We start from the raw sequence: 27,200 nt of genomic DNA on the forward strand, positions 1-27,200 counted from the left end.
TCCTTCTTTAAGGCGAAGCTTAATGCCAAATAACTATTTTGATTAATCTTTATAACGAATTGGTGTACATTATGAAAACCAAAAAATATGCTTTAGTTAAATTGAAGGATTTCCTATAGCTTCGCTTGAGTAGAATACAAATAAAATAATAAATTACTCAATAAAAAATATAAATGCAAACTACTACACAAAATATTTTTTCAATAGAAATGTATGAACGCGTAAAGGAAACAACTTTAAAAAAATACAGTATTATAGCTAAGATTATCTGTGATAGTTTCACTTGATTAACTTTTTTGCTTTCTTATAAAATTATTTACAAAATAAGTAATAACCAGTTTTTTGCTTGAAATCGAACGTTTCTAAACTCCGTTTGTCAAGCGATTTTAATGCCTATTACCTACGCTGTAAGTAATACCAAGAATATAAACATGTTTGGCTTGTAGCTTCCTCTTAACAAACGTCAAAGACAGCGTTACATAGTCCATCATCGGGACAAATAGGTAGATTGTGGTGAAGTGGGTGTTTAGGTATGTAGAAGTGATACCGTATAGCGCCCGCTAATTCTTTTATGGACGGCATTTCACTATAATAATGAGTAAATTAATGTGGGTTTCGGCGTTTAGTTGTGGTGTAGCCGTCAAGTACCAGATAACAAAAACTATTAAGCTTAACCCCGTCGTCGCTATTAATATAAATAGGATTTTAGTGGATTTCAATTGCTTCCGTAATTAGGCGTTCTCGATGCGTTTTGGGTCTTCCCAGGACTTCAGGAACAGATCTTAAGTAATGTATGCAGTATTCCATCCTCCCAGTTATGTAGCATTCCATCATCTCTTCCTATCGCTGCGGTGAAATAACATTCATTAATTACATCATTACAAGTTAGTTAATATGAGCGTTTTTTCTTTCCTGCAGATGGTAATAAGCGTTTAGTTTTGATGATCTAATGGAGTACTCAATTCGAAGTAGGTACCAAATAAGTTAAGTCAACACAGGTTTTTGCACATTAAAGGTGACATAATTGTTGTTTGTTTGCCAACGGAATCCATATGTTATGAATAATTAAATACTTGGGTAAATAATACTGGAATAAGTATATCTACTATGAAAAAGCAAATTTATAAAAAATGTTTGCAATGAGTAAGATTAAGAAATGGACGCTTAGATGGTTTGGGCATGTAGAGCGAATGAACGAAGAAAGGAGTGTAAGGAGAATATATGACACAAATTACTAGCCATTTAATAAATAAAGATTCGAAATTTTAAAATTGGAAATTCATATGTCATACGGCATATATTCTGGTCTAGTAATGTGTAATTTCTATCACCTAAGAAATTCTAAAAAAAAGTACTACAGAATTCATATGTCTTATACTGATTTATAAATGTGGAAATTCTAACTATACAATTGTAAATATTCTCCAAAATGCCCTGGAAAGAATCTCAGACTTGTGATGTCCCGAAAGAAACCATTCATCTGTTCTGAATGCAATTACTATGCTATCCAAATTGACCCTGGTAATAAATTACATGTTTGCGATTCTTTCAAGGATAAAGAAACCATCCTGTCACTTCGAATGCAATCAACAATGTTCTCAAAATTTGTTTTGACAGCATCGCCATTCCATTGTAAGAATATTATGTACTAAATACACAATTTGGCTGTCCTGAAACGGGAATCCTTCCCAGTTGGACAGACAAAGGCTCATTTTGTTTTTTATTGTTTGTAATTTATATATATAAAATAAATAAATAAAATAAAATAAAAATAAATGTGAATGGTGGAAGAAATGAGGGAAGTCCGAGGAAGACATTGAGTCGGCCCATGTCAAGAGTCAGAATTATAGAAGAGTGTGTATTAAACGTTGTATGAATGTGAATGAGGCAAGGAGTGTGTGCCAAGACCGAGTTGTTTGGCGGTTCGTCCTTTCTGTCTATCCCTGCGGGGAAACGGCGTAATGGTTAGTCAGTTAGTTAAAAGTTTCTTGCAAGATAATGATAAATATAAATTTTATATAGCTGTTGGTAACTGAGTTTACAAATGCGTTGAATTCTCCACCCAGGTGTCATGGATTCATAGCCAAAGCTAGATTAGCCGGATAATTTCCAACCTACATTATTTAACCTCACAATTTCACATGAGATCAAAACATTCCCACTTAATCGTGACATAGTTCCACGGCCTCCAAGTTGGGTCTATTGTGTGACGAACACTCTAAATATTCATAATTTTCTTTTTGTACTTAATTTATCCGTTCGTATTAATTTACCTGTTTTTTCCTTTATAATACCTCTAGAACCATCTATTGTCATTCCAACAAAGCTTTTATTTAGCTAAGACGCATTGAAAATCGTTGATTTTTTTCCTAAATGTTTTCCAGGTGGGGTTCTTCGATAATTTTCAAGCGCATTGTTCTGAGAAATAAGTTGAGTATTACAGAATGTTGAAGTTGGAATTCAATAGGCATATTTATTTTGTACGCAATTTTTTTTTTGCAAAATGAAAAAATTACACAAAAAATCATTATCAACTCGCTACGAAATATTATACCTGCATTATAAAAATGTTTACTAACAAATAATAATATATATTATACCACAATACACATCCTTTACACATCATAAATATTATTTTTTGCTTTTATGAAATATATTATTATAATCCTTTATTTATTTTGTATTATTTTAATCTTTATAGTGTTAATATATCTATCTATCTATCTTATTTATTTTACTAGGATATTTATTAATAATACATGCTATTCATCGCTTGAAGTAGAATAAATATTTATACGGATGGAAAATTTGAACGTGTTCAATTGTTTATTGAAATTTACCCATTTGAAAAGGACAGACTTTTACAATGTGGTTCAGGAAAGACAGTAGACCGTCCTCCGGAGAAAAGGCGAAGAAACGTAAGAAAGAAGGGAAAGGAAGTAAGACTGACACCAAAAGTAAGACTAGCATCGATGTACCAGTAGAGAGTGCTAAACCCAGCGTAGAAGACATTAAGAAAGACGTAGACGATGTTAAAAACATTGCAGAGGCGATTAAGAACGACACAGAAGAGGTTAAGAAAGGTACGCAAGAAGTCAATAAAGTTGCAGAAGAAGAAAAAACAGGTGGAGAGGAAGTCAAGGACAATTCTGAAGAAGTCAAAACCATTGAAGTTGATGATAAAACTGATGTCAGAGCACTCAAAACCGACATTGAAGAAGTGAAACCACCTGAAGAAGTCAATGGTACTATAATAGAAGTTCAAAACTGTGTGGAGATAGTACAAAACTGCGATGCGGAAGTTGACAGCACTGTGGAAGTAGTCAAAAACTGCGATGGAGAAGTTAAAAGTAGTGTGGATATAGTCAAAAACTGCGATGAAGAAGTTGAAAGCAGTGCGGAATTAGTCGAAAACTGCGATGATGTAATTAAAATCTCCGACGAAGAAGTTCATAAAGTTGAAGATACTAAATCAGAAAATGATGAACCTGTTTCTGAGGAAATCAAAAAAGATCCAATAGAAGCCGAAAGTGCCGATACTAGTGCAGAAGACATCGGGAGCCACATTGAAGAAACGGATGTTGAAGTAGTTGAAGAAAGTGTTGAAGTTACTGAAGAAAATGTGGAAGTGAAGGAAAGTGTCGACGACACGGACTGTGCCAAAGTTGAAAGTGAAGAGGTTAATGCAGTGAAAGGTGGAGAAGCGAATAGTGTAGTGAAAGTAGATGAGTTAAATGAAACTAATCATGGCGCAGACGAAGAAGCGGTTCCACAAGAATCTGAAAAGATCGAAGTTGAAACAGAGAAACCAGAATGTGATAAAAACGACCAAGAACAAGATAAAGAAGATATTAAAATTCCAGAATGTGGTCAGTTGTCGTTTTTTAATACTTTTACTCATAATACGGTTTGGTCTTAGTAACTTTTTTGGTCTTTAGATATTATTGTGGATTATTCATAAGTCTAGAGTTTTAATAGTAGATTTGGAATATTTATCATTTAGAAATATTTCACAGTTTTTGGACATTTTTGTTGGACATATGCCAAAATAATTTAGTTTGATCTTTTTTGTAGTTGGCAAGGTAGCTTTATGCTAATTGGTTTTTCTTGCTTTTAAAAGCTTTTGGCTGCGTTTATGTCTATTTATTATATTGTGTTGGACATTTCGCTGATTCGATAATAGATTATTATCGACGGGTTGACAGAGACATATGATGATAGGGTAAATAAAGTATATCACGAGTCTCGATTATCAGACCTAAATGAAATGAAAACGTTGAACGGGTAAATGAGAATGACACGAATGAGAATAATAAACTTTTCCTTCTTCAATAATCACTTATCAGGCTCTAAGCTCTAAATTATTCTCCCAAGAGCGGCTCCCTAATTGAGTCGCCTACCTATGATCGGCTAGGTTCGGGAAATACTCGGAACCATTCGTATTCTGGCGTGCACGCGCATCGCTTTCTGCACACTAACTCCACCTGTCGTAAAAGCAATAACTAACTTTACTCACACATTACACATAATAATCCAGATCTTAAGCTTTACAACCATACGTATTTCCATCGCTGTGCAAGTGCTGTATTTAACAGTTAATTTTCTAGGTTATTTTCGTTTGTGCAGTAAATCGATTACGCGACTTTAACGACATCTTTAAGTGCAAAACAAAGGTCCAATGAGCGGTAATAAATATTAAGTTATGTCTTTTTTATTGGCAACCATAATTCCAGTCGATAATCGGGTGTGTAATAACCAGTTTTTTTAACGATTTAGTCTGAATAATGCTGCTTAGTCATAATACAGTACTTATTTTACACACATTATTTAAAATAAGTACTTAACATAATTGCTTTTATTTTGGCTATATAATACTAATGTACAAACTGAAATAAATGTAAACTGTCGATTTCCCGAAAATTCATAAATAAAATGAATATTAATTTATCTAAAGAATCTCTTCAAATTATTGGTAATCCGGTTAAAATCGGGATTGCAGGCCTTAACGAAATAATTATCAGGTTACCTGTTAAACTTACGAATATATTATCGTGACATCGGAATACGTGCATTGGGCCTTGACAATATATCATGACGAAACGCGAAAATATTCGGATTTACATGAACACCTCCGCCGACATCGTGATTATTTACATATTCGTAATTTACTAAAAGTTTATCAGGAAACTTATCTGTAAATGCCTGCAATCCCGTTTTTAACCAATAATTTGAAGATACTCTTAATAAATTAGTAATAATCATTTTTCTCCGTGCAGTGTGGAGGTAGAGGTGACATTAACAAACAAAAATGGGCAAAGAATTATTCTTCTCCTTCCACTTATACGTTTCTTCGTTGATCGCTGTTGAGGATCGTGATACCCAATCTAATTTCTCTGCTGGACAAGGCTCTTCACTCCTTGCTGTCCTGTTCTGCACGGAGAGCCAAGAAAACCGAGGTTCCAGACGCCAGTGATACTTTGGTCATTCCAACGCATTAGCAATCTTCATTTGCTTCTCATGCCTTCCACTTTGCTAATGACTATGAATTTCTCCAGGTTTGAGTTGCCAGTTTGGCGAGCAACACGTTCAAAGTGTCTTAGGATACGCTATTTTTTTGAAGATCGATTCAAATTACACGCCATGTATCCAACAACGTTTACAGAAAAAATCGTTTTAAAATCTCAACCCCATATGACAGTACAAGATCTGTGATGGTGACGGCCGGTTGTTTGCTCTCAAGACATGTCAGCCATTATTTAATTGAATTGGTTTACAAATAATTATAAGCAATAATTAGTCGCCTGAAATATCAATACAAATTTAAAATATCTCCCGAGTAAAAATAAATGCCGCCAACGGGAATTGAACCCGCGCCTTCTGATGTCCGGTCAGATGCTCTGAAACCACTGAGCTATGTCGGCTTATTTCCAACCCGCCAAATGATTCAACATGTACTAGTACCTCAATCAACAATTACTGCTTATTATATTTTTCCACCTGTAAACAACCAACTTTATTTTTTGTAGGAAAGGCTTTGTTAGTGCTAAATTTCTCACTTGATGGCGTCGAGACATTAATATCTTCATTTATTGGTGAAATATTTTTGACTTGTCAAATATTATTATTTTTAATGATAAACTTATGTTTATAAGACAAGGTTTTATGCATAGCATACATAAAGGATAACAAATAATTATAAGCAATAATTAGTCGCGTGAAATATCAATACAAATTGAAAATATCTTCCGCATTTATTTTTACTCGGGATTTCTCCTTTATGCTATGCCTAAAACCATGTCTTATAAACATTAGTTTATCATTAAAAAATTATTCATTGGTTTATGTGATCGACGCTTGGCATATCTGTCTAAATTCTTCACCTAACACACTTTTTTACATGCAGACTGTATTGTGAATGCCTAGCTCTCCAGTCGATCTTCCACAGCCATCTGGGTGAATATTCTCTATCTAGACTAGTTCTAATTAATATTAGAGTTTATTCATAGCTCGGCGACAGTCGGTACGGTTCCGTACCATAACTCCCTTTGTTTCTTGTATTTGTTACACTGATGTTCCGAGCATTTGTTGATTCCTGGTGATTGTATTATATTCCTTATTTACCAATGTAACCACAAAATGGTAATACGTACAAAACATCGCTGTTGACGTAATTCTGATTTTATCAAACACTCCAAACGGAATGATATCATTTTTACCGTCGTAAACAAGCCCCGTACATCACACATTAATACAAATTATTAGGTATATTGTGCGATTTGTACAAAAATATTTGCATACAATATTATTTGTAGCGGTGACGTTATGTCACTTTTCCATGTAAGTGGATTCTCGATACTTGCATTAAAACTGCATTTAATTTGTGATTTTCTGGTTTATCATTTGCATCATGTAGATTCTTGAGTAATTTAGTCTCTCTGGTTTCTTATGAACTATCTTATTAAATAAAACTCCGGCTTCAACAAAACACTTGGACTTTTAATGTGATAGGTTAACAATGGCTCCGATTCTTAATTAGCAGTCTGTTGGAATAATATGAACCCCGACCTTGAGGTTCCCACCTTATTTTTTATCCTCTGGGTCTCTACAATATTCGACAGCTAGTGCCATCTATCGGTGAGCATATATATATAAACCTTATTCAACAGCTGTCCTGTAGTAGCTAACTTCTTTTGAAAATATTCTCTTTATTTTCTATTTCGTCTCTCAGTTTTTCTCAAGAATCTTTTAATTTCTAAATTAATATTTTCGTTTCCATTTCGACGAGCTTTGTTCCTATTCTTTTTTCTATCGTAGCTTTTGTGAAGCTTTTACCCTTGAGGGTTTAAATATGTTTCAAAAATTCTTCCTCTGAAAAATCGTTTTGTGTGAGTTTAACTGAGGAGTTCAGATATAAGAGGCATTATACAAAATATATATTTTTCTTAAGTATTAATATAATCATATTATAAGGCACATGACATCATTTTAGATAAGTAAATTAAACATTTAACACTTATACATTTTAGAGTCCTTGCGTAAAATGACACTTGAAACCTTAAAGGCCAATGCTGAAAATGTCAAGAGATCTAAAGATTTCATTTAGTAGCACCATTCTGCCATTTTAAGTACATGCATGGCATAAAATAAAAAATAGTAAAAATATATATATTCTTACTAGTTATATATTTTTTTACATTAACGCCACACAGGCGTTATTTGAAAAATTGCTATACCTATGTTTTAAAGAAAGATCATTCGGTTTGGTTGGGTATTTTGGCCGTAGTCGTTCCTCTTAAGTTAACGCACGGTTCTATTTCGGTGTTACATTGTGTTTATTTCCCCGCGCGTATAATCGCCTGTTTTTCGGGAATATTTATCTAATTGGCGGCAGAGCGATAGCGATTACGTACCGGGTGAGTCCATCTATTATTCTACCAAGTCTTTCATTAATTAATTTAATTATTTTCTTCGTTAATAATTAATTCATTTGTTAATTATTACGAGGAAGACATGACCCGACCGCGTATTTCCTTTTCCGTGTTCAACGGGAGGCAGTACGGCAACACTGCATTAAAACACGCACGGGTTTGTTTCGCTAATTCTCTTTCTAAACTCTAGTACTGCCTCCTATTGAACATGGAAAAGGAAATACGCCTGACCAGGTGAATTAAATGCTTGAGTCGTTGAGTCGAATTCGGGAGTCGGAGTCAGGAGTCAAGAGTCAAGAGTCAGAATGACTGAAGTAAATAGCGTATTCCTAGACAGAGTTTAGTGTCAGTTCATCAACTCTGCCTACCCATCCGAGAAACGGCGCGATGATTAGTTAAATTAATTACCTCTAGTGTGAAGCTGTATTCGTATCTTTGCCTGTATGTACAGGGTTTTCCAATAAGAGGTGTTATTTTGAATAGCCCGCTATTTCGGTAGATGATACTTTTGAAGCTGTCATTTTTTGACATTTGACATGTAGAAACTACGCCATTAATAAAAATGGAACGATACACGCTTCAACTACGCATTGAAATTATTAAAATTTACTTGAGTGAATCTAATGCAAATCATCTTGAGTAATGAGGCCCATTTCCACCTCGGTGGCTTCGTCAACAATCAAAATTGTCGCATCTGGGGCGCGGAAAACCCAAGAGTTATTTGAAAAGCCTCTCTATTCTCAACGTGTGACTGTTTGGTGCGGTTTATGGTCCGGCGGAGTCATTGGACCTTACTTTTTCGAAAATGAGGCTGGAGCAACAATTACGGTGAATGGATTGCGCTATCGAGAGATGATTAATAATTTTTTATGGCCGGAATTGGATGGTATTGATCTGGACAACGTTTAATTTCAACAAGACGGCGCTACGTGCCACACAAGCAACGAAACCATTGATCTTTTACGATTGAATATCAAAATAACACTTCTTATTGGAAAACCCTGTATTTGAGCTGTAGATATTTTCAGTATTTCCCTTTCAAAATCAAAACATTTTGAGATTTCGAGAACACCGTTTTGAGATCAGATTGACCAGGTACTTCCTAACATTCCTCTCTCTCTCTCATCTCCTTACCTCCCCACATCCTTCTGCATAAAATTTGTTATTCCATAGTCTGGCTCAGAGCAATTCTCTCAAATATGATTTTAGTTTATTATGGCCAAAAGTATTATTGTGATTATTTTTGGGTTATTACGCCGTGCTGCGCTTTCTTCTTTGACCAACGCTTCTGTCAACCTTACAGTGTCCATCATCAGGGCAAGTATGTGTTTATGAATGCAGATATGTTATCGCGTTTCGCGCGTTAATCCTTTCGGGACGGTAATTCAGTATGTTTAGTATAATAATTAATGAATTTTTTTTTTCAGCGCTTAGGTTTGTGTAAATTATCTCCAAAATATGAGATCATGTTATATATTAATTGAAATCAATTAAAACGCCTTTCGCATTTATCTATTTGTGTCTCACTCAAGATAAATCCAGAAGCCAAAATGCGTATATACTTATATCATCACGAATAAAGGTAATAGGCATACAAATCGCATGGCAAACCATGGTTAGAAACGCTCGACTTCAATAGCAAAAGTTTTTTTTATTTATTTTAATAATTTTACAAGAAAGAAAAAAGTTAATCAAGGGAAACTGTCACAGATAGATAACCTTAGCGATAATATTGTATTTTTTTAAGTTGTTTCTTAAATGCGTTCATACACTTGTAATGAACAAATACATTTTTTAGTAGTTAACGCTTGTTTTTTTATAAAGTAACTAACATTTTTTTAATTCTACTCAAGCGAAACAATAGGAAAAGCTTCAATGTATCAAAAGCGTGTATTTTGAAATTTATTATATCATATATATACGCCTAAAAAGGCTTTTACATAAAAGTGATACATGATGCAGTGAACATATGAGAATATCTGTATTATACAGGAGATACTGACAGTAAATAGATGTAATCCATTGTAAAGTAGGTACAAAATACACAATTGTAAAATTATGATAACAAGTATAATGAGAAAATATTAAGAAATAATTAACATAAAAAAAACTAAATTTGAAGAAATATTATTTAAACGTAAGAGTAACATAAATTAAAAAAGAAATTACAACAACACTACATATAAGACAAAACATTAAAACTAATTTACCAACGCTACTCTAATTTGTAGGATTCAACAAAGTGTTGGTATAGATAATGCTTAGTTCTATAAATGGAGTCAATAAATAAATCAATAGCACCCCCATACTTGTCGTCCAGATCATTGGTCAGTGAGTGTGTCTGATAGTTAGTCGTGTATGTATTGCAGAAGAATTTTATATTTTGTATTGTATTCCTAGTCGGCACATGGAATTTAATAGAGGCAACGATGGCAGGACTATCAATTAAGTTTTTGATGACTCTGTGTAACACAACCAGGTCTGAAATAATTTTTCAGTCAGACAATATTATTAGATGTAATTGATTCACCAAACTTACATAATTAATGTAATCAATGGGAATTCTGAGCTTAAAATTTGCGTTCTTAAGAAATTTGTGCTGAACTCTTTCTATATTATTGGAGTGAACTTTATATAAAGTGGACCAAATAGGTGAATTATACTCAAATCGACTTCATAATGTAAATCTGTTGGTAGTAAGAATAGTCGAAGTAGTGATTTCATTTTAAGCTTTTCGGCTTATGAATAAACAGACAAATTAATACAAACAGCTTTTTATCGTTTTATATTTTAATCTTTTTTCACTTTTGTTTTTCCTACTTATTGTGTGTCACCCGGTACACGCCATTCAACTCTATCTAACCTCATCAATGGCATTACTAACAGCCCACGCAGTAATGTTCACTTAACAATGTTTTTGTTTCGTTATTTACAACCTTAAACATGACCTGAAAAAACCCAAGTTTTGGGAAATAACACTGTTTTTTCCGAAATTTCGTATAATTTCATCCAAATTTTTCAGCAACATTCACTTTATAATATTTATTTTTGATGTTACTTCCCGGTTTCGTCAGAGTTTAAAGGGCTTTTTTTGATTTAGAATAATAAAAAATCTCGCAGGTTAGTTATAGTTGGGTAGTTTAGAAGAACTAAGCGCACAAACAGACAGACGCGATTAGCGACCTTATTTTAAACTATTAGACTAGATTATATACTATTAGACAGACTATATTATAAAACATAGACTCTTCTCCACTTTCTATAAATATAATTTCCACATATTATTTATATATGTGGAAACCGGACCTGTCGTTGGCCGAGTTGACATCGCGTTTGGGTCCCACCCAGGCGTAGTGTGTTCAATTCCTCGGCTGGCGAAGTCCTCCATCACAACACAAGCAATATTTTCAGCTTACTGTGGTGGAAGTAGGAGATTTTCAAATATTGTCAGCTTATTCGTAACCCGGGAATGTTTGTCTTTCTTTTTTAATAAAAAAAAAAAATAATAAACTTTCCGGAAGAAATGCTTCAAATGATAGTGAAAACCCTATCAAAATCCGTTGGGTAGTTTAGAAGAACTAAGCGCACAAACAGATAGACGCGGTTAGTGACTTTATTTTATACTATTTATTTAGAGATAGAGAAGAGAATAGAAAATTAGAAACATACTTTTTGACGCGAGGTATACTGTTTACAGAACTTCTAGTTTTTAATTATCTCTTGACAGGCCAAGATATCAATCAAAACGTCTGTAACCAAGTGGGTATTCCGACGACCCCGTGCATTTTTTCTGAATAATGGGCTTTTAAACCATAGAAATCCCTATTATTGAGTCAATTATTAATGTTAAAACTGGAATACGTAAAATACTAAAATGATATGTCAAGTATTTAAGCTATAGGAGGATATTAATTTTGGGTACTATCTACTCCCCCACTTGTTTTTGTTTTGTTTTTGAAGCTTTATTTAGATGTAAGCAAATTTTTTCATACATCAAGTTATAAAAAATATATAAAATACAATAACAAATAGAATCATAAAAATTATAAGGAAAAAAAACTATCTATACATAAGAAAAACAGTTACCCCGATTTAAGAAATAGAGTTTGAAAAATACATTTTACTCCTGTTATGGTGGCAATAATATTTGTGAGTGTATACAATTCATAAATTTGGCTACGGGATAGTTAATACAACGTATATGTTATAGGTACAATTTCTCACAGTCACGGGAATATATCTTATTTTTACTTTTATTGATTCCCGCGTATTTCCAGGAGTTAATAAAAGTTTCCCTATAATATTATTTATAGCGCTACAAAACTGTGCTAAAAATAATATTTGTAATGGAGCAAATGTAGTCAGTTTATTCGTGTTTTCTGAAAAACTTATTGTATCGTTTTACTCCATGCATCTTCGCCTAGCAACGAATTTAATTTTTCCTAAATTTTTCATTTCACCGAATTCTGTTTTGTGTGAACGTTTTTTTTTCTTCATCCTACTGGATTCCAGGTGTTTTAGTTGCTTTTCTAAAAACGCTGGCAAACTTTCGCTATTATGATTACCTATATAGGATATTATTTTGTTCTTGGAAATTCTGCAAAATTCATTACGTAAAGATTTCAAAGATGCATGGTGGTGAAAGAAGCAAAAAACTCCTTTGACAGAACTATCATAATATCTCATAACAACGTTCAATTATAAATAGGTATCTCCACTGAACAGTTTAACTAATAGAAATGTGTGTTAAGTGTGTAATTTTATCTGGTGAATGAAAAAAATTTCAAATTAATAATTTATTTCCTGAATCAATTTTGCCTGGGGCCTTGCACAAGCCACGCCTATGCCCAGTGTCGACTTTAATTTTCGCAATAGGACTCTCTCCTTGTATATCTCCTTGAATTTGGCAGCCACCTCTGGTCTGGAGCCCCAAAATACCTGGAAAACCCTTGACTGTGCAGAAACGTGCGGTCCGTTTGATTGATTCTCCTCTTGTCGTCAGGTAGGTATGCTGTCCCTTTTCTACCGGTATTACAGTGGAAGATTTTCCGAGGAACTATCGTCACTGATCCCTTTGGCGCCGGTGCATAGTCGGGAAACACGTCAAACGCGCGCCCAACATATGTACACGATTGACATTTTTCACCTGAGAACGGTTCGCTTCTACGATTCGTTCTTCTCTGTTTCTACCGTCTTACAACATGGATCTTTTCAAGACCCATGTTCTCTCCTTCCTCTCTTTATAAAGACCCTCCACACAGCATCCCCAATTATGACATAGGGACACACTCCTGTGTGGAAAAATGTAAAAAAATTTAAATAATTATTTTATTTTTTTATTTACTCCAATATTGAGTTTGAAAACCACAGCCACCTCTGTAGTAAATGACTAGATTTTATTACCTTAGACTTCCCATATACCCCAATTGGGTTGCTTTAGACCAGTCATTCCCAAAGTCAACCTGCAAGGGGTCCATGAAAGAAAAAAAAATCGGGGGTGCATGTGATGTAAATGGGGGTCAAATAATGTCTAATTCTGGGGAAATAGTAAATATTTTAGTGAATATCTCCAAACATTCAATAAATTCCCTAGCAACCCCCCCTCCAAGTATTATTTATTTATTATATTTTACGCCCAGAGGGCTTTTACATATATACATAAAGGCAGTACAATTTAACATGAGAAAGAAATATACATACATACATAAATGAATTAAAAATAAATGCATTAAAAATTTAAATTTCAGTGAAAAATAAAAACCAAAATTTAAAGTACTGTGATCAGAGAATCACAACATTATTGTTACGGTATTGGTTCGGTATTGGTTTAACATAGTACGAAACCGCTGTACCGGGGAATTAGCTAGTAGCAGGAGTTCGGAACTGTCCGATTTGTATTTTAATATTTTATATAAGATAATTTTAATGATGAAAAAACTTTTTTTTTTATAACTAAATAATACTACAGATTATGATGGTTTATAATGCTTCTATGAATCATACATTTAATTTGCCGATGTAGTTGATAAATTTAACAATGAACTTCTTTAGTGAGAACTTGTATCAAGGATAAATGATTTGATTATTTCATGTTTATATTGTATATATTGTATTATGTGGGGAATTAGCGTATTGTAAGGAATTAGCTTATTGTGGGGAATCAAGTACTGAACAATCTAGAATACCTCATACATTCAAACCCATTATGAAATCTAAGGAAAGTTCGGTCAAAAAACCAATATTAGGAAAGCAGGGATCTTCCCAAAACAGAAAAAACGGAATGTAGCCTACGGGACAAAACAGTTTGGGGACCTCTGCTTTCACTGCCAGCCCAGTTGCCCAGCCGCCTGCCCATTCCTTTGCCACGCCACTCGCTTTACAAAACATCAATTGATCCAAACAAACTAGAGGTGAGTCGTACTAGCTCTTCTTGGTACTTGGAACAATTGGTACAAGTATGAATAAATACCTAGTCCAAATACCTGTTCCCTAGTATTTCACTTGCTCATTACATGGGGGGGGGGATTGTTAGAGAATTTCTAAAAAAGTAATTTCCGTAAAAAAAATGTGATTCCCACAACGACTTTTCAAATCCATTATGGGGGGGGGGGGGTTGCTAGAGGATTTCAATTTCAATGGAGCAAAATAAAATAAATTTTTAAAACTTTATTTATTTCTCTCCGAACGAACCGGTTTCGGAGATTCTCATCTTACCTAACCTAGTTAATTTGATAAATGAGTCTTAGCACGGAAAACTTGCTACCTAAATAAGAGGCCCCAAGATGTTAAATTATTAAATTACTGTCATCCCGTACAACGAAAGCGAATTTTCATTTTATAATGAAAATTAGAATGTTAAAATTTAAATTTCCTTGATATCTAATGGATTTTTTTTCCGAGGTGCAAAGTCTCTTGTTATGATGCAGATTGCCTTTTATAGTAATTGAGGTGAAACAAAAGGACGACACAGTGGTACTAATAAACATGGACGGAAATAAACAACATGGCCAACACAGATACATCAATGAACTAAAAGAAGTGGTTTGACATAAATTTACTTCTTAACGCTATGTTTAAAAAAAATTATTATATACAATTCTGCATAAAAAACAAGGAACACTAAAGAAAAATAAATTATAATCTACTCTAAGCAAATACACAACAACATATCTGCAATATCTTGTGTTTAGTGATAGAAAGCCAAACAGAAATAAAATACCTATACATTACAGTAGACAAATTAATGGATAAAATCGTCCACACACATTAACGTACTCAAAGACAGAGTGAGGAAACTAAGATACATCATAGATTCAAAAAAATAATAATTAAAAAATAATTCCACTTAAATCATATAGGTACATATATTCATCAGAATTTCTGTTTAAAGAATTTAAAGTCAGAAAACTAAATGCATTATTTTTATATCACGTAATTTTACAAATTTACAAAGAAAATAGTCTAAATAAAACTGCACCTTTTAAAATAATAGAAACCCCAGATAAACATCAACTCTCACAACTCGAAAAAGTAATTAAAAAAACAGTGCAATTCAACTATAAATATCTTGGAGTGATTTTTTTTAATACACTATCAGAAAGTATTAGAAATAACAATAAAAATTTTAAATACCACCTTAAAAATACACTGAAAATATAAACAGAATACTCATAGTAAAAATAACGAACATAATATTACACCCCCACATACACAAGCCAAGCTTTATTATGGTGGTGCATCTCAACAACAAAGATTAAATGCCAACAAAGAACACAGTGAAAATATTTTTATTATGATATTTTATTTCTAGATGGCGCCACTTTCGTTCACAGTTCGCACAAGATAGCTTCCAATTTTCGAAAGCGAGAAATAATACATTAGCCGTGCACTAATTATGTACACTAGGTAGGAAGCGCCCGGCCGGACCTCGTCTCCGGCGATGCTTTTGTACTCTTGCTAAAACCTTTTTTAACTGGTGGACGCATACTGTCGGAATTTATTGACAATACCAGTCGAGATCGCGATCTACTAAATTCAGTATCATATCCTTTCTCGCTTACTCACCTACATAAGAAGAGTGTTTCCCTAATATTCAAAGATTAGGGAAACACTCTTCTTATGTAAGCGAGTAACGAGATGCCTATACATATGCCCCGCCCTCGGATGAATACGCGAGACGCGAGACTCGCAAGACTAGCAAGACGCGTAAGACGTCCAATACTCGCAAGACGTGCAATACTCGCAAGACTCGCAAGACGTCCAATACTCGCAAGACGTGCAATACTCGCAAGACGTACAATACTCGCAAGACTCGCAAGACGTGCAATACTCGCAAGACGCGCAAGACGCGCAATACTTAAGAACAAATACTAAGTACGAAAGTCTCTTTGAAATATCTGTTCCAAACATCTGTTCTAGTAAATACGCTTCACCTCTAAAACAAACCATTTCTTCAAATCCCTAATGCTTCCGTACTAACTACGATATACATTTCATTTAAACAGAAACAAGTATCTTCCTGTGATACCACAAAATCTAGGAATAATAGTTTTCATTACATTAATAGCAAATTATAATTATTTTAGCTTTTTTTCCAAGAATTTATATTGTAGTCATAACAGACGAGAAAAATTACCTCAATGAAAAATTTGCCTGTGCGGAAATTTTGAAATCTATTGATATGACGTTAGTAGAATATCGAATAATAAAAATGAACTGAAGCTAATTTCAGAGAAATTTTATTTTGGCTTGAATTTGTGACGTAGATGATGAAAAAAGTTTAATTGATGAAGTTAAGGTGAAAATTATTAATTGATTAACCTTTTTTCTTTGAAGAGAGTTATTTTTATGGCTCTCGTTAAAATGTACGCGGAAATTTTTAGTTATTCTTGTAAAATATTTTTTTATATTTTTACGGAAATAATTGATTCTCGTTATTCCTTTGAAATGTGTGTTTTTTTTGCCCCTGGAGGCAGTAGAGCTGTGGCATCCCTCTTTTGTTTCATGCGTCGTCTCATACATACTCTTCTATTATTCTGACTCTTGACATGGCCCGACTCAAGTATCTGATTCACTTGATCGTGCCATGTCTTCCTCGGGCGTCCCCGACTTCTGCTACCTTTCGCATTTGCCTCATTCGATCTACATGCCCAAACCATCTTAGCGTCTTTTTCTTAATCTTACTCAATACGCTTTACATCAGCCTAGCACTCTTTCCACATTTCACACACGATCATACATGGTTTTACCACACATACGCCTCAGGGATCTCACTTCTACAGCATTCAGTCTACTTTCATCCTTTCTCTGCCAGTTCCATGCCTCACTTCCGTACATCAGGGTAGGTACCAGCACTCCATTGTGGACTGCTTATTTCGCTTCTTTTACAATTTTTTGCTAGCGCCAACTGCGTTCATTCCTCCATTAATGGAGTTACCTGAATTTAACATTCTTTAAATATCTCTGTCAGCATGTCTCGTAAACATACTTCCTAAATACACAAACTCATCCACCTGCTCCAAGTATTCCTCATTCACAACTATATTGCACACTGTTTTCGTACTCTCTCTCTCTCACACACCATTACCTTAGACTTACTTACATTCATCATTAACTCATTTTTCATACATACTTCGTTCATCCTAAACACGAGAGACTGTACCTACATACTGTTAGCAATCGGCACCGCATCATCAGCATACAACAGTAAACAGTATTATTATGAGTAAAAAATTTAACCCGAGCAGTAGTATACGGCCCTCTTCCCCTTAAGGCTATACTATCGCTGTAGCGGCGTATTAGGTAATCTTTTTAAGTAAGACTTTCCATCTTTGTTACGAGTCCTTTTTCCTGTAATTACTATATTTAAATAGCATTTAATCATACTAAAATTACAATGAAATTTCACCTCTTTAAAACAGTTTAAAAATAGAAATAATATAACTGTACAATTTAACCTCTTTTGTGGCATTTCTCAGACACGATCAAGTTTGTAATTTCCACTATGAATGATAATAGTAGTTATTCTCTTTATAAAATCTTTTACAGGAATTTTACGATAACTCTTTTTGAAATAATGACACAAAGACCTCTCAGAGTGTCACGGGATTGGTATGAGATCACTAACGAAAATGAACATTCCAACATTGTTACAAGTACTAGTGCAGACTCGTGAAAAATCACGCGATATTATAATTACTAAGCGGAAAGTATTTATTAAATATTTTAAAAACAAACATTTCAGTTTTCTTCATAATATAATTTATTATGTTGACACCGTTAGTAAACTTTTAAAATTACACCCCAAAAATTTAAACTAAAACACATATTTCAAATCTGATTTTTTTTTAAATTTTCTATTTATTGGTACTTTATATCTTGTCTATTTATTGGTAAATTATCTTCTTTATATCTTGTCTATTTATTGGTAAAGTATCTTATTTATATCTTGTCTATTTATTGGTAAAGTATCTTCTTTATATCTTGTCTATTCATTGGTAAAGTATCTACTTCATATCGTGTATATTTATTGGTAAAGTATCTACTTTATATCTTGTCTATTCATTGGTAAAGTATCTACTTCATATCGTGTATATTTATTGGTAAAGTATCTACTTTATATCTTGTCTATTCATTGGTAAAGTATCTACTTCATATCGTGTATATTTATTGGTAAAGTATCTACTTTATATCTTGTCTATTCATTGGTAAAGTATCTACTTCATATCGTGTATATTTATTGGTAAAGTATCTACTTTGTATCTTGTCTATTCATTGGTAAAGTATCTACTTCATATCATGTATATTTATTGGTAAAGTATCTACTTTATATCTTGTCTATTTATTTTCTTAAAGTATCTACTTCATATCGTGTATATTTATTGGTAAAGTATCTACTTTATATCTTGTCTATTCATCGGTAAAGTATCTACTTCATATCGTGTATATTTATTGGTAAAGTATCTACTTTATATCTTGTCTATTTATTTTCTTAAAGTATCTATTTATAACTTGTCTATTTATTGGTAAAGTATCTACTTTAAATCAAAAATTTCGAAGTAAATGTGAACTTAGCAAAAGAAATACACATTTAATTTATTTTTATTTTGAATTAAATAAATTAAAAATAAATGATTTTCCGATAGCAGGTAGGTACTATTATCGCTTATCTGAAATTACACAACTACCGGTTTCAATTTAGAAAATTTCCAAGCGAAAATAAACTTTAAAATTTTACAAAATAAATACACATTTAAAATGTAGAATCATTACGTAATTATATTTACAAAATATGGTGAAATAATAGGTACCTACTGTATCGCTGTACTGTATGTCTGAATTCGCAAAATCATCAGTTCCAATTTTGAAATTTTCAAAACAATTTTGAATTCATTACGCGGAAATATTTCGCATCACAGACAATCGAAATTAGTCTGTGAAATCAAATATTTTACGGGAATTATAAAATAACTTTTTTTAAACTCATGACACAGTGACACCTCAACGTGTCACGGGATTAGTATGAGATCACAGGCGAAAAATAAACATTATTAGGTATTACTTTTGCAAAGTGTTATTTTCTGACCAACTAATGACCACGAGTGAGCGTTTTTATAAACATAAATATTGCACGTAACGTTATTATGACAGACAAAAATTACCACGTAATTTCTGAAGAAATATTTCTTAAATAAATAACACATAGTTGTATTTGTGGTTTTGATTGAGATACATAATCAGTCATACTTATAAAGATTCCCTTATGCGCCGCTGCAGCGCTGGTATAGCTATACGGTAAAGATTGCCGTATACTGCTCAGGTTAAAATGTTTACTCATTATAATATTCATGCAAGATTTTTTTAGACTGGCACCACTTTGGTAAGTTTTTAGATTTTCACGGCCAAAAGCATTTTTGTTGTTTGTTTTTGGGGTGTTATGCCGTGTTGCACCACTTTGTTCCAATCCTCAAAAACATGGTCATTTTCGCATTTCATAGAAAGATGCTCAGTCAATTAGAGTTGCCCCAAACAAATCAAACTTAGGATTCACTGATGTCCGTGCCAAACGTCACTAAGAAACCGCAAGCTGTCTTGTCACAGACATAGGAATTAATAGACGAGAAGATAATGGCGAGGGGTAAAATCAACTGTTGAAGAACGAAGGGGGTTAAGCTGACTGTGATTCGTCAATAAATCAATCTGACAGTAAATAGGCATCTCGCATTATAATATCACCATTTAGTTCTTAAAAGTAAAATCTGCTTTTGAATAAATAGACATTTTTACATGGGAGCGCAAATTACTCGCCACGTTATGAACTAATTTGCGAAGTCCAAATTCGGCAAAGTAAATTTCTTCTGTTTGCAGAGTCGTAGTTAGTTTCAGAGTATTTAGTTGAAAAACTGATCCATATAATACGGTGTGAATAAGCTTAAAATAAGGTAAAATAATGCTTACTTATGGAATGTAATACGACAATTGGGTTTATTCTCTTTTTCATATCTATTTTTACAAGTTTTCATATCACAAGTCAACATTTTGCCGTGTTATTTCGTAAAATGAACCGATGATGCCTCGACCATAGTTCGCACAAGAATGATGACGTCACGTTTTCAAATTTCACTTGAGGCCATACGCGAGCCCAGCCGGCTCCAATGGAACCGGTATGGGGATTGGGGATAATACGCTTTTAATCACTTAGGGCAGGTCTACTAATATTCATATGTCTATGTGTCTTGTGTACATCTGCTTGTTGTTTTTTTTTTTACTTAGAAAGGGACGATGTATTGGTACCTTACGTTGATCGAATTATAATATTTGCTTTATGCGAGCAATGCATTTGTATGTTGCAATTCGCAGAATGTTTAGCAACAGATGCTTACAGCAATTTTATGAAAATTTATGTTGGTTCATAAAAAAATAACCAAACGCTGACAGACCAAAAACTGTCGGTTTACAAAAACTCTTTAAATGTGTAAAAATATTAAATAATCAACCAGTAAAAAACATATTTTATTTTTATTTATCTATTTTAAAAGGTCTTTAAAACTTAAAAAATATTTCACTGAGGATTGAACCTCCCTACCCAGGAATTGGATTCGACAACTCTACTAACCTCACCAAATGCCGATCGGGTAGGACCGGCATTTATTTGGTATATTAAGGCGATGCACTACGTAGTAATGCAAAATCATGTGTTTTTGGTTTGAAAATTTTGTCGCCTAGAAATGTTTCAGATGCTTTAATTAAATACTGCGAGTAGAATACATCTTGGCCTTTGAAATAATCGAGTATTTTTTAGATAAGTCTTTTTATAAGCCCAGAAAAAAATAATGGCCTATGAAAACTGCTTTAAAGTACAAAATCTCCTATTTACGAACCCATTTTCGGTTATGGTTTTATTGTATAATGTGGCAAATTAAGTTATTTATAAAATGATTGAGAAAACATTTAAATATTTGTGCCTGAACATCCACAAAATAAAATAAAAGGCACTTTTTGGCCATGTTTTTTTTCTTGCATATATCAAAACAGTCGGATGGTGTTAAGCGGGAATTTAAACCTTATCGCCATCTACGTAAGGGTTTTTATTGATAGCAGCTCGATCTCCTACTACTAATGCATTGTAATCGACAACAAGTCTATCTGGCGAGTTACAGCTAGATCGGATGTCGTGAAGTGGGTTAATTTCCTCTTCCAAAATTTGCATTCATTACCGAAAACAAAAGTAAAATTCAAATAAATGTTCGCAATATCAAATGTAGGTAACAGTTTATGGTCGGTCAAGCAACAGGCCCTAAGTCTAGTTCAGAGGTTCCCAAACTTTTTTGCCCCGTAGACCACTTGCCAATTTTTTTATTTCCGTAGACCCCCTGCCTGCCGAATATTGAATTTTCCTAAAACTATTAACGTCCCATTTGATAATCACCAACAACCTGGTGGCGATATAGTTAATCTGTCTTTACATTGTGCAGACAGGGGCACCCTTATGAGGTATTATACCAAATGAAAATGAAGCAGGATTAGCAAGGGGAATTTATTTATTTAAACGGGGATCAGTTCTTCTTGTCACATGATATCCGATTCTGCAACGTTGCATTTCCATAGTCAAAATGTCCTCAAACTTAGTTTTGAAGTCTGTGTGAAGTGCATTTAAATGTTGAACGTCATTATTACCCTGGACGTTTGAAAATTCGCGGCTTCCAATGAGCAATGTTTTGCTTGAATATATTAATTCTGATGAGAAAAGGAACGTAGTCTCTATTTATATACCTCAATTAACAACTTTACGAAATATGAAAATACAAATATCAAATAAATAATTTCTCAGTCTATTATATTTGTGTTAGGTCTATTGTGTCATTTACTGAACTCCTAAATGTTGACTTGAGCTAAATGGGGGTCCGCTCGTATGTACCCCCATTTGAATCTCGTGGACCCCCAAATTTTTTTCTCGCCGACATAGACTCCCAGCATGCCGATATCGACCCCTGGGGGTCCATATAGACCACTTTGGGAACCTCTGAGTCTAGTTGGAAAGTATACTATGTAATGAAGCAAGCCTGCTGACCTGCTGCAAAATGGCGTGATGGTATTAAACTTAGTTAACATCATTAAAATAATAATTATACGTAATAACCGTTGACTAAATATTTACACAGATATGTTCCTATTATCGCCTCGATACGTCATAGCATCCTCCGGCGCAGACCGCAATCGAAGCGTGACTCTTCGGCCAGCTTTGCTTTCGAGAACTTGACCATAATTCCGCAAAGTCCGCTTCCTGTGAGCCACCCAGGCCGCCTGATATCCAATGGTCAAGTAACCCCTAGAAGTGTGATCCCGTGTTTAATACAAATGGCTACGACCAAACTGCACTGCCTATCAAAGCGGCTATGCAATTATAGTAAAGTTATGCTTTTGGTGTGTAGGTTGAAATTAAAATCTTCCAATTACCAATCACATCTGCTCTGTCCAAGGTGATGGAACATGTGATCTATTAAATATATATCTATTATACAACTCCACTTAAAATTTTCGCTAATACATTTCCTGTTCAAACATAAAAACAAAACTCTCTTTGACAACACAACTACACCACCAGTACGATAACCAACGGCCACTACAAAGTACCTTCACTACATACCACGTCAGCTCAAAGACAATTTTCCTTCCTAGCTCCTAAAATCTTTAACCTTATCCCTGAAAACCTAAAAACCGTGAGTCAACCCCATTCCTTAGAAACAAATAACGAAATGGATCCTTACACACGGAATACATTACAACTACAATACTCATTCATTCTACTCTATCAATTTAATCACCTTTTAGACAAAACATAATAAATCCTTATTCCCTAACTTAGCGGCATTTTTTTTTTTATATATCTTCCACACAGGAGGCCCTGAAGAAAATAATTTCCCTCAGGGCCTATGTCATCTTTGAGGATGCTGTGTGGAGGGTCTTTTTGTGGAGAGGAAGGAGTGAACATGGGTCTTGAAGAGTCCCATGTTGTAGGAGGGAGAAAACACAGAGGCCGGCAGTTCGTTCCACAGCCGAGCTGTTGAACTTAAGAACGAATCGTAGAAGCGACCCGTTCTCATGTGACAAGTGTCAACTGTGTACAAATGTTGGGCGCGCGTTTGGCGTGTATGTATCCCGACTACGCACCGGTGCCGAAGGGATCAATGACGCTAGTTCCTCAGAGCATCTTCCATTGTAATACCGATAGAACAAGGACAGCATACCTACCTGACGCCTGTGCTCTAAAGATTGCAGTCCGTTTGTTAAGATTGGGGAATCTATCAAACGGACCGCCCGTTAGTATAGTATGTACATAATTAATTAGTGTGATCTATTTACTAATAATTTCTCAATTTTTTCTTCTTTTTATAATTCTATAACTTCTTCATCCTCTTCTTGCAACCCAAACTAGGTATACATCATTTTTCTTATTTCTCTTTTTTATATTATAGTAATGTATAGATTCTATGTCCGCAAACTGTAAAATTCACCCGCCATAACACAGCGTCATCCCTAGCATGGATGGTGAAATATCACAAAAAACCACATGAACTCTCTAAATCATGTATCAATAAAATAAATTATGTCGAGAAAAACAAAATTATTAACGACCGTCATTACGGCTTCAGTCGGAGTCCACCCAAAACAAAGTTACGGAACACCTATACTGGGTTTCTTTACTGTTAACGTTTCTCTCACAGACATAGGAATTAATAGACGAGAAGATAATGGCGAGGGGTAAAATCAACTGTTGAAGAACGAAGGGCGTAAGGCTGACTGTGATTCGTCAATAAATCAATCTGACAGTAAATAGGCATCTCGCATTATAATATCACCATTTACTTCTTAAAAGTAAAATCTGCTTTTGAATGAATAGACATTTTTACATGGGAGCGCAAATTACTCGCCACGTTATGAACAAATTTGCGAAGTCCAAATTCGGCAAAAAAATTCGGTTCTATTTTCAGAGTCGGATATTTCGTTTAAGTATTTAGTTAAGACACTTTTATAAATGTTCATAATTTACTTCCCAGCAACCAACCAGCTTTGTGTTTCGCGTCCAGACGTTTCTCGATGTGATAGTAACAACTGATTCATATTATACGATGTGAATATGCTTAAAATAAAGTAAAATAATGCTTATATATGGAATGTAATACGACAATTGGGTTTATTCTCTTTTTCACATCTATTTTTACAAGTTTTCATAGTACAAGTCAACATTTTGCCGTGTTATTTCGTAAAATGAACCGATGATGCCTCGACCATAGTTCGCACAAGAATGATGACGTCACGTTTTCAAATTTCACTTGAGGCCATACGCGAGCCCAGCCGGCTCCAATGGAACCGGTATGGGGAGTGGGGATAATACGCTTTTAATCACTTAGGGCAGGTCTACTAATATTCATATGTCTATGGTTTCTCTACTAAACCCCTGTCTCATCTTACCAAATATTGATTCCATCGATTTGAGAATCGTTTTCAATTCAGCGCGAATGAAAACATATTAAACGATACCTCACTCGACCTATTTTGAATGGATGACCAAAGTTTCATGAATGCACGAATTTTGTCATATATCAAACCCTATTTTATCTGTACTAGATATTATATGACGCATCTTGAGCCTCCAACGTTTCCACTTGATATTTTCAGCCAGGTTTGGCACCCAGGACTGTAAACTGCCTTCTTACGGACTCCCCGCATCCTTTTTTACCTGGATTGTCAACTTTTTGAAGAAGAGAGATCGATTCACACTGTTGCTATTGATGGTTTCACCTCTTCCTCATATTCAATAAATGAATGCTGGCGTCCTACAGGGATAGGTTCTGTCTCCGACTTTATTTTTGTTGCACGTCAATGACCTTTTGACGTGTGCACCAATTCATTGACAGTATAATCCATAACTTTTTGTTTGATAAGACAATACAGAAATGTGATATCTGCAGTTATTTTAGGAACTTTTCGACTCCTCCTAACTTATGAATTCCTATGAAAATGATTATCTGTCCGAAAAGAATTTATTTTTTTCAATATCACTAAAAGTAAGAAATGTTAAATTGAGCTTTCTTTAGGCAAGCGGAAACGCCCGCAATGCACTTCTATCGGTGTATATCTTCAGTGGTTGGTGTATATCCAACCGAACGTCTAAATAAACCAACCAACCTCTGAGTGAGTGTAAAACCATCAGAAGTCAGTGTACCTCGGATATCAAAAGAGTGCGAACGTTGGAATTTGAAATTTCATCTAAACGTTTTCGACTTGACTTAAATCATACAATCTTGTATACAACATATTAAACATTATTCAAAAATATTAACGCTTTATTAAGTTTTAATAGATTTACTTTGTTTATAAGATTATAATTAATGTGGTGAAGTGAAACGAAGTGGATTAATTTTGTATTTGATACGAAATTTTATCACGCAAATTGTGTTGTTTGGTTGGTGGCTGAGTTTCAAACTGTGTTTCGTAATAAAGTGGGTTATTTTTATGTCAATCGTTTTAGACATAATCTGTTTTACGCTCATAACGCGAAATTTTAGGGGTGATTCATGAAAATCTATTAATTAGAATGTAATGAATTTTTATACATTGTAATTCCAATGTTTTATTTATATGTATTTTTCAACCTTTTCCTCGCGATGCTGATGTACAATTGTACAGTGTACATTTATAGATTTATGATGTTAGTGAAAATTGTAGCAAAAATGTAGGTTGAGCCTAGTTAATAATTTCACTTACTAAGCTTACGTCAACCTTTCCCTTGCGGTGCTGGTGTACATTTGTAAAATGTACATTTAGACGCATGTTAGTGGAAATTGTAGCAAAAATGTAGGTTGAGACTAGTTAATAATTTCACTTACTAAGCTTACGTCAACCTTTCCCTTGCGGTGCTGGTGTACATTTGTACAATGTACATTTAGACGCATGTTAGTGGAAATTGTAGCAAAAATGTAGGTTGAGACCAGTTAAAAATTTCACTTACTAAGCTTATTTCAATCTTACTCTTACGTTGTTGTGTTGGTATACATTTAGAGTTATGATGGTAGTGAAAATTGTAGCAAAAGTGTAGGTTATGCCTAGCTAAAAATTGCACTTACTGAAGCTTACGTCAACCTTTCCTATGCGATGCTGGTGTACATTTGTACAATGTACATTACGTATGGCGTTAGTGAAAATTGTAGGTTGAAAAATTTCACTAACTAAGGTTACGTCAATCGTTTTTAGATATACATGAACAATAATAACCGTTTGAAATTTCACGGTTTGACAATGGAAACAAGGTTGGTAATCATTCTTGATGTACATTTGTATCAAATTTAATGAAAATATTTATCAAAACCTCAAAAATTTTCAATCATTTTATTATATCGTCCTTGTTCAGAACTGGGTCATTTGTCTGTAGTGTTTAAGTATTTGTTACCTGTAACTTCATAAAAAACGTCTTAAATATACAAATTCTTCCCGTTAGTATCAAATTTTAAACAAATATTGATCAAAACGTCAATTTTGAATCAGTAAATCAAATCGACCTTGCTCGGAATTTGGTCGATTTTGTTTGGTTGGTATCTTTATTGTCTTTACTCGATAGAATACACATGTACTATCAAATTTATTACAAATCATAATCAAAAAATTATTTTCCAATCGTTATCTTATATCATATTGTCCTTGTTCGAAACAAAGAATTTTAGATTAACTAGTTTTGGAAAAAAATGCTAAGTTCGATTGTCTGTGCGACCTGCT

At 33.9% G+C, this 27,200-nt stretch overlaps 1 protein-coding gene across 7 annotated transcripts in view; it reads left to right on the forward strand.

Annotated features, from left to right (window-relative positions):
- LOC149409601 (rho guanine nucleotide exchange factor 12-like) overlaps positions 1-27,200 on the forward strand; it is a 268,488-nt gene that overhangs the window by 167,648 nt on the left and 73,640 nt on the right. The window contains exon 2 of one of the 7 annotated variants that reach the window (XM_089649575.1): positions 2,853-3,869. The exons of 2 other annotated variants lie outside the window; for them this stretch is intronic. In XM_089649575.1, coding sequence (XP_089505701.1) covers positions 2,867-3,869 — 1,003 coding nt within the window. In that variant the 5' untranslated portion in view covers positions 2,853-2,866. Of the gene's footprint in view, positions 1-2,741; positions 3,870-27,200 lie in introns of all 7 variants that reach the window. 4 more of the 7 variants (XM_089649577.1, XM_089649573.1, XM_089649574.1 and 1 more) reach the window with 4 other exon arrangements.

The sequence above is a fragment of the Hesperophylax consimilis genome, chromosome 30 (genome assembly GCF_061612785.1).
Source record: "Hesperophylax consimilis isolate HC1 chromosome 30, BYU_Hcon_1.0, whole genome shotgun sequence".
NCBI classification, from domain to species: Eukaryota; Metazoa; Arthropoda; class Insecta; order Trichoptera; family Limnephilidae; genus Hesperophylax; species Hesperophylax consimilis.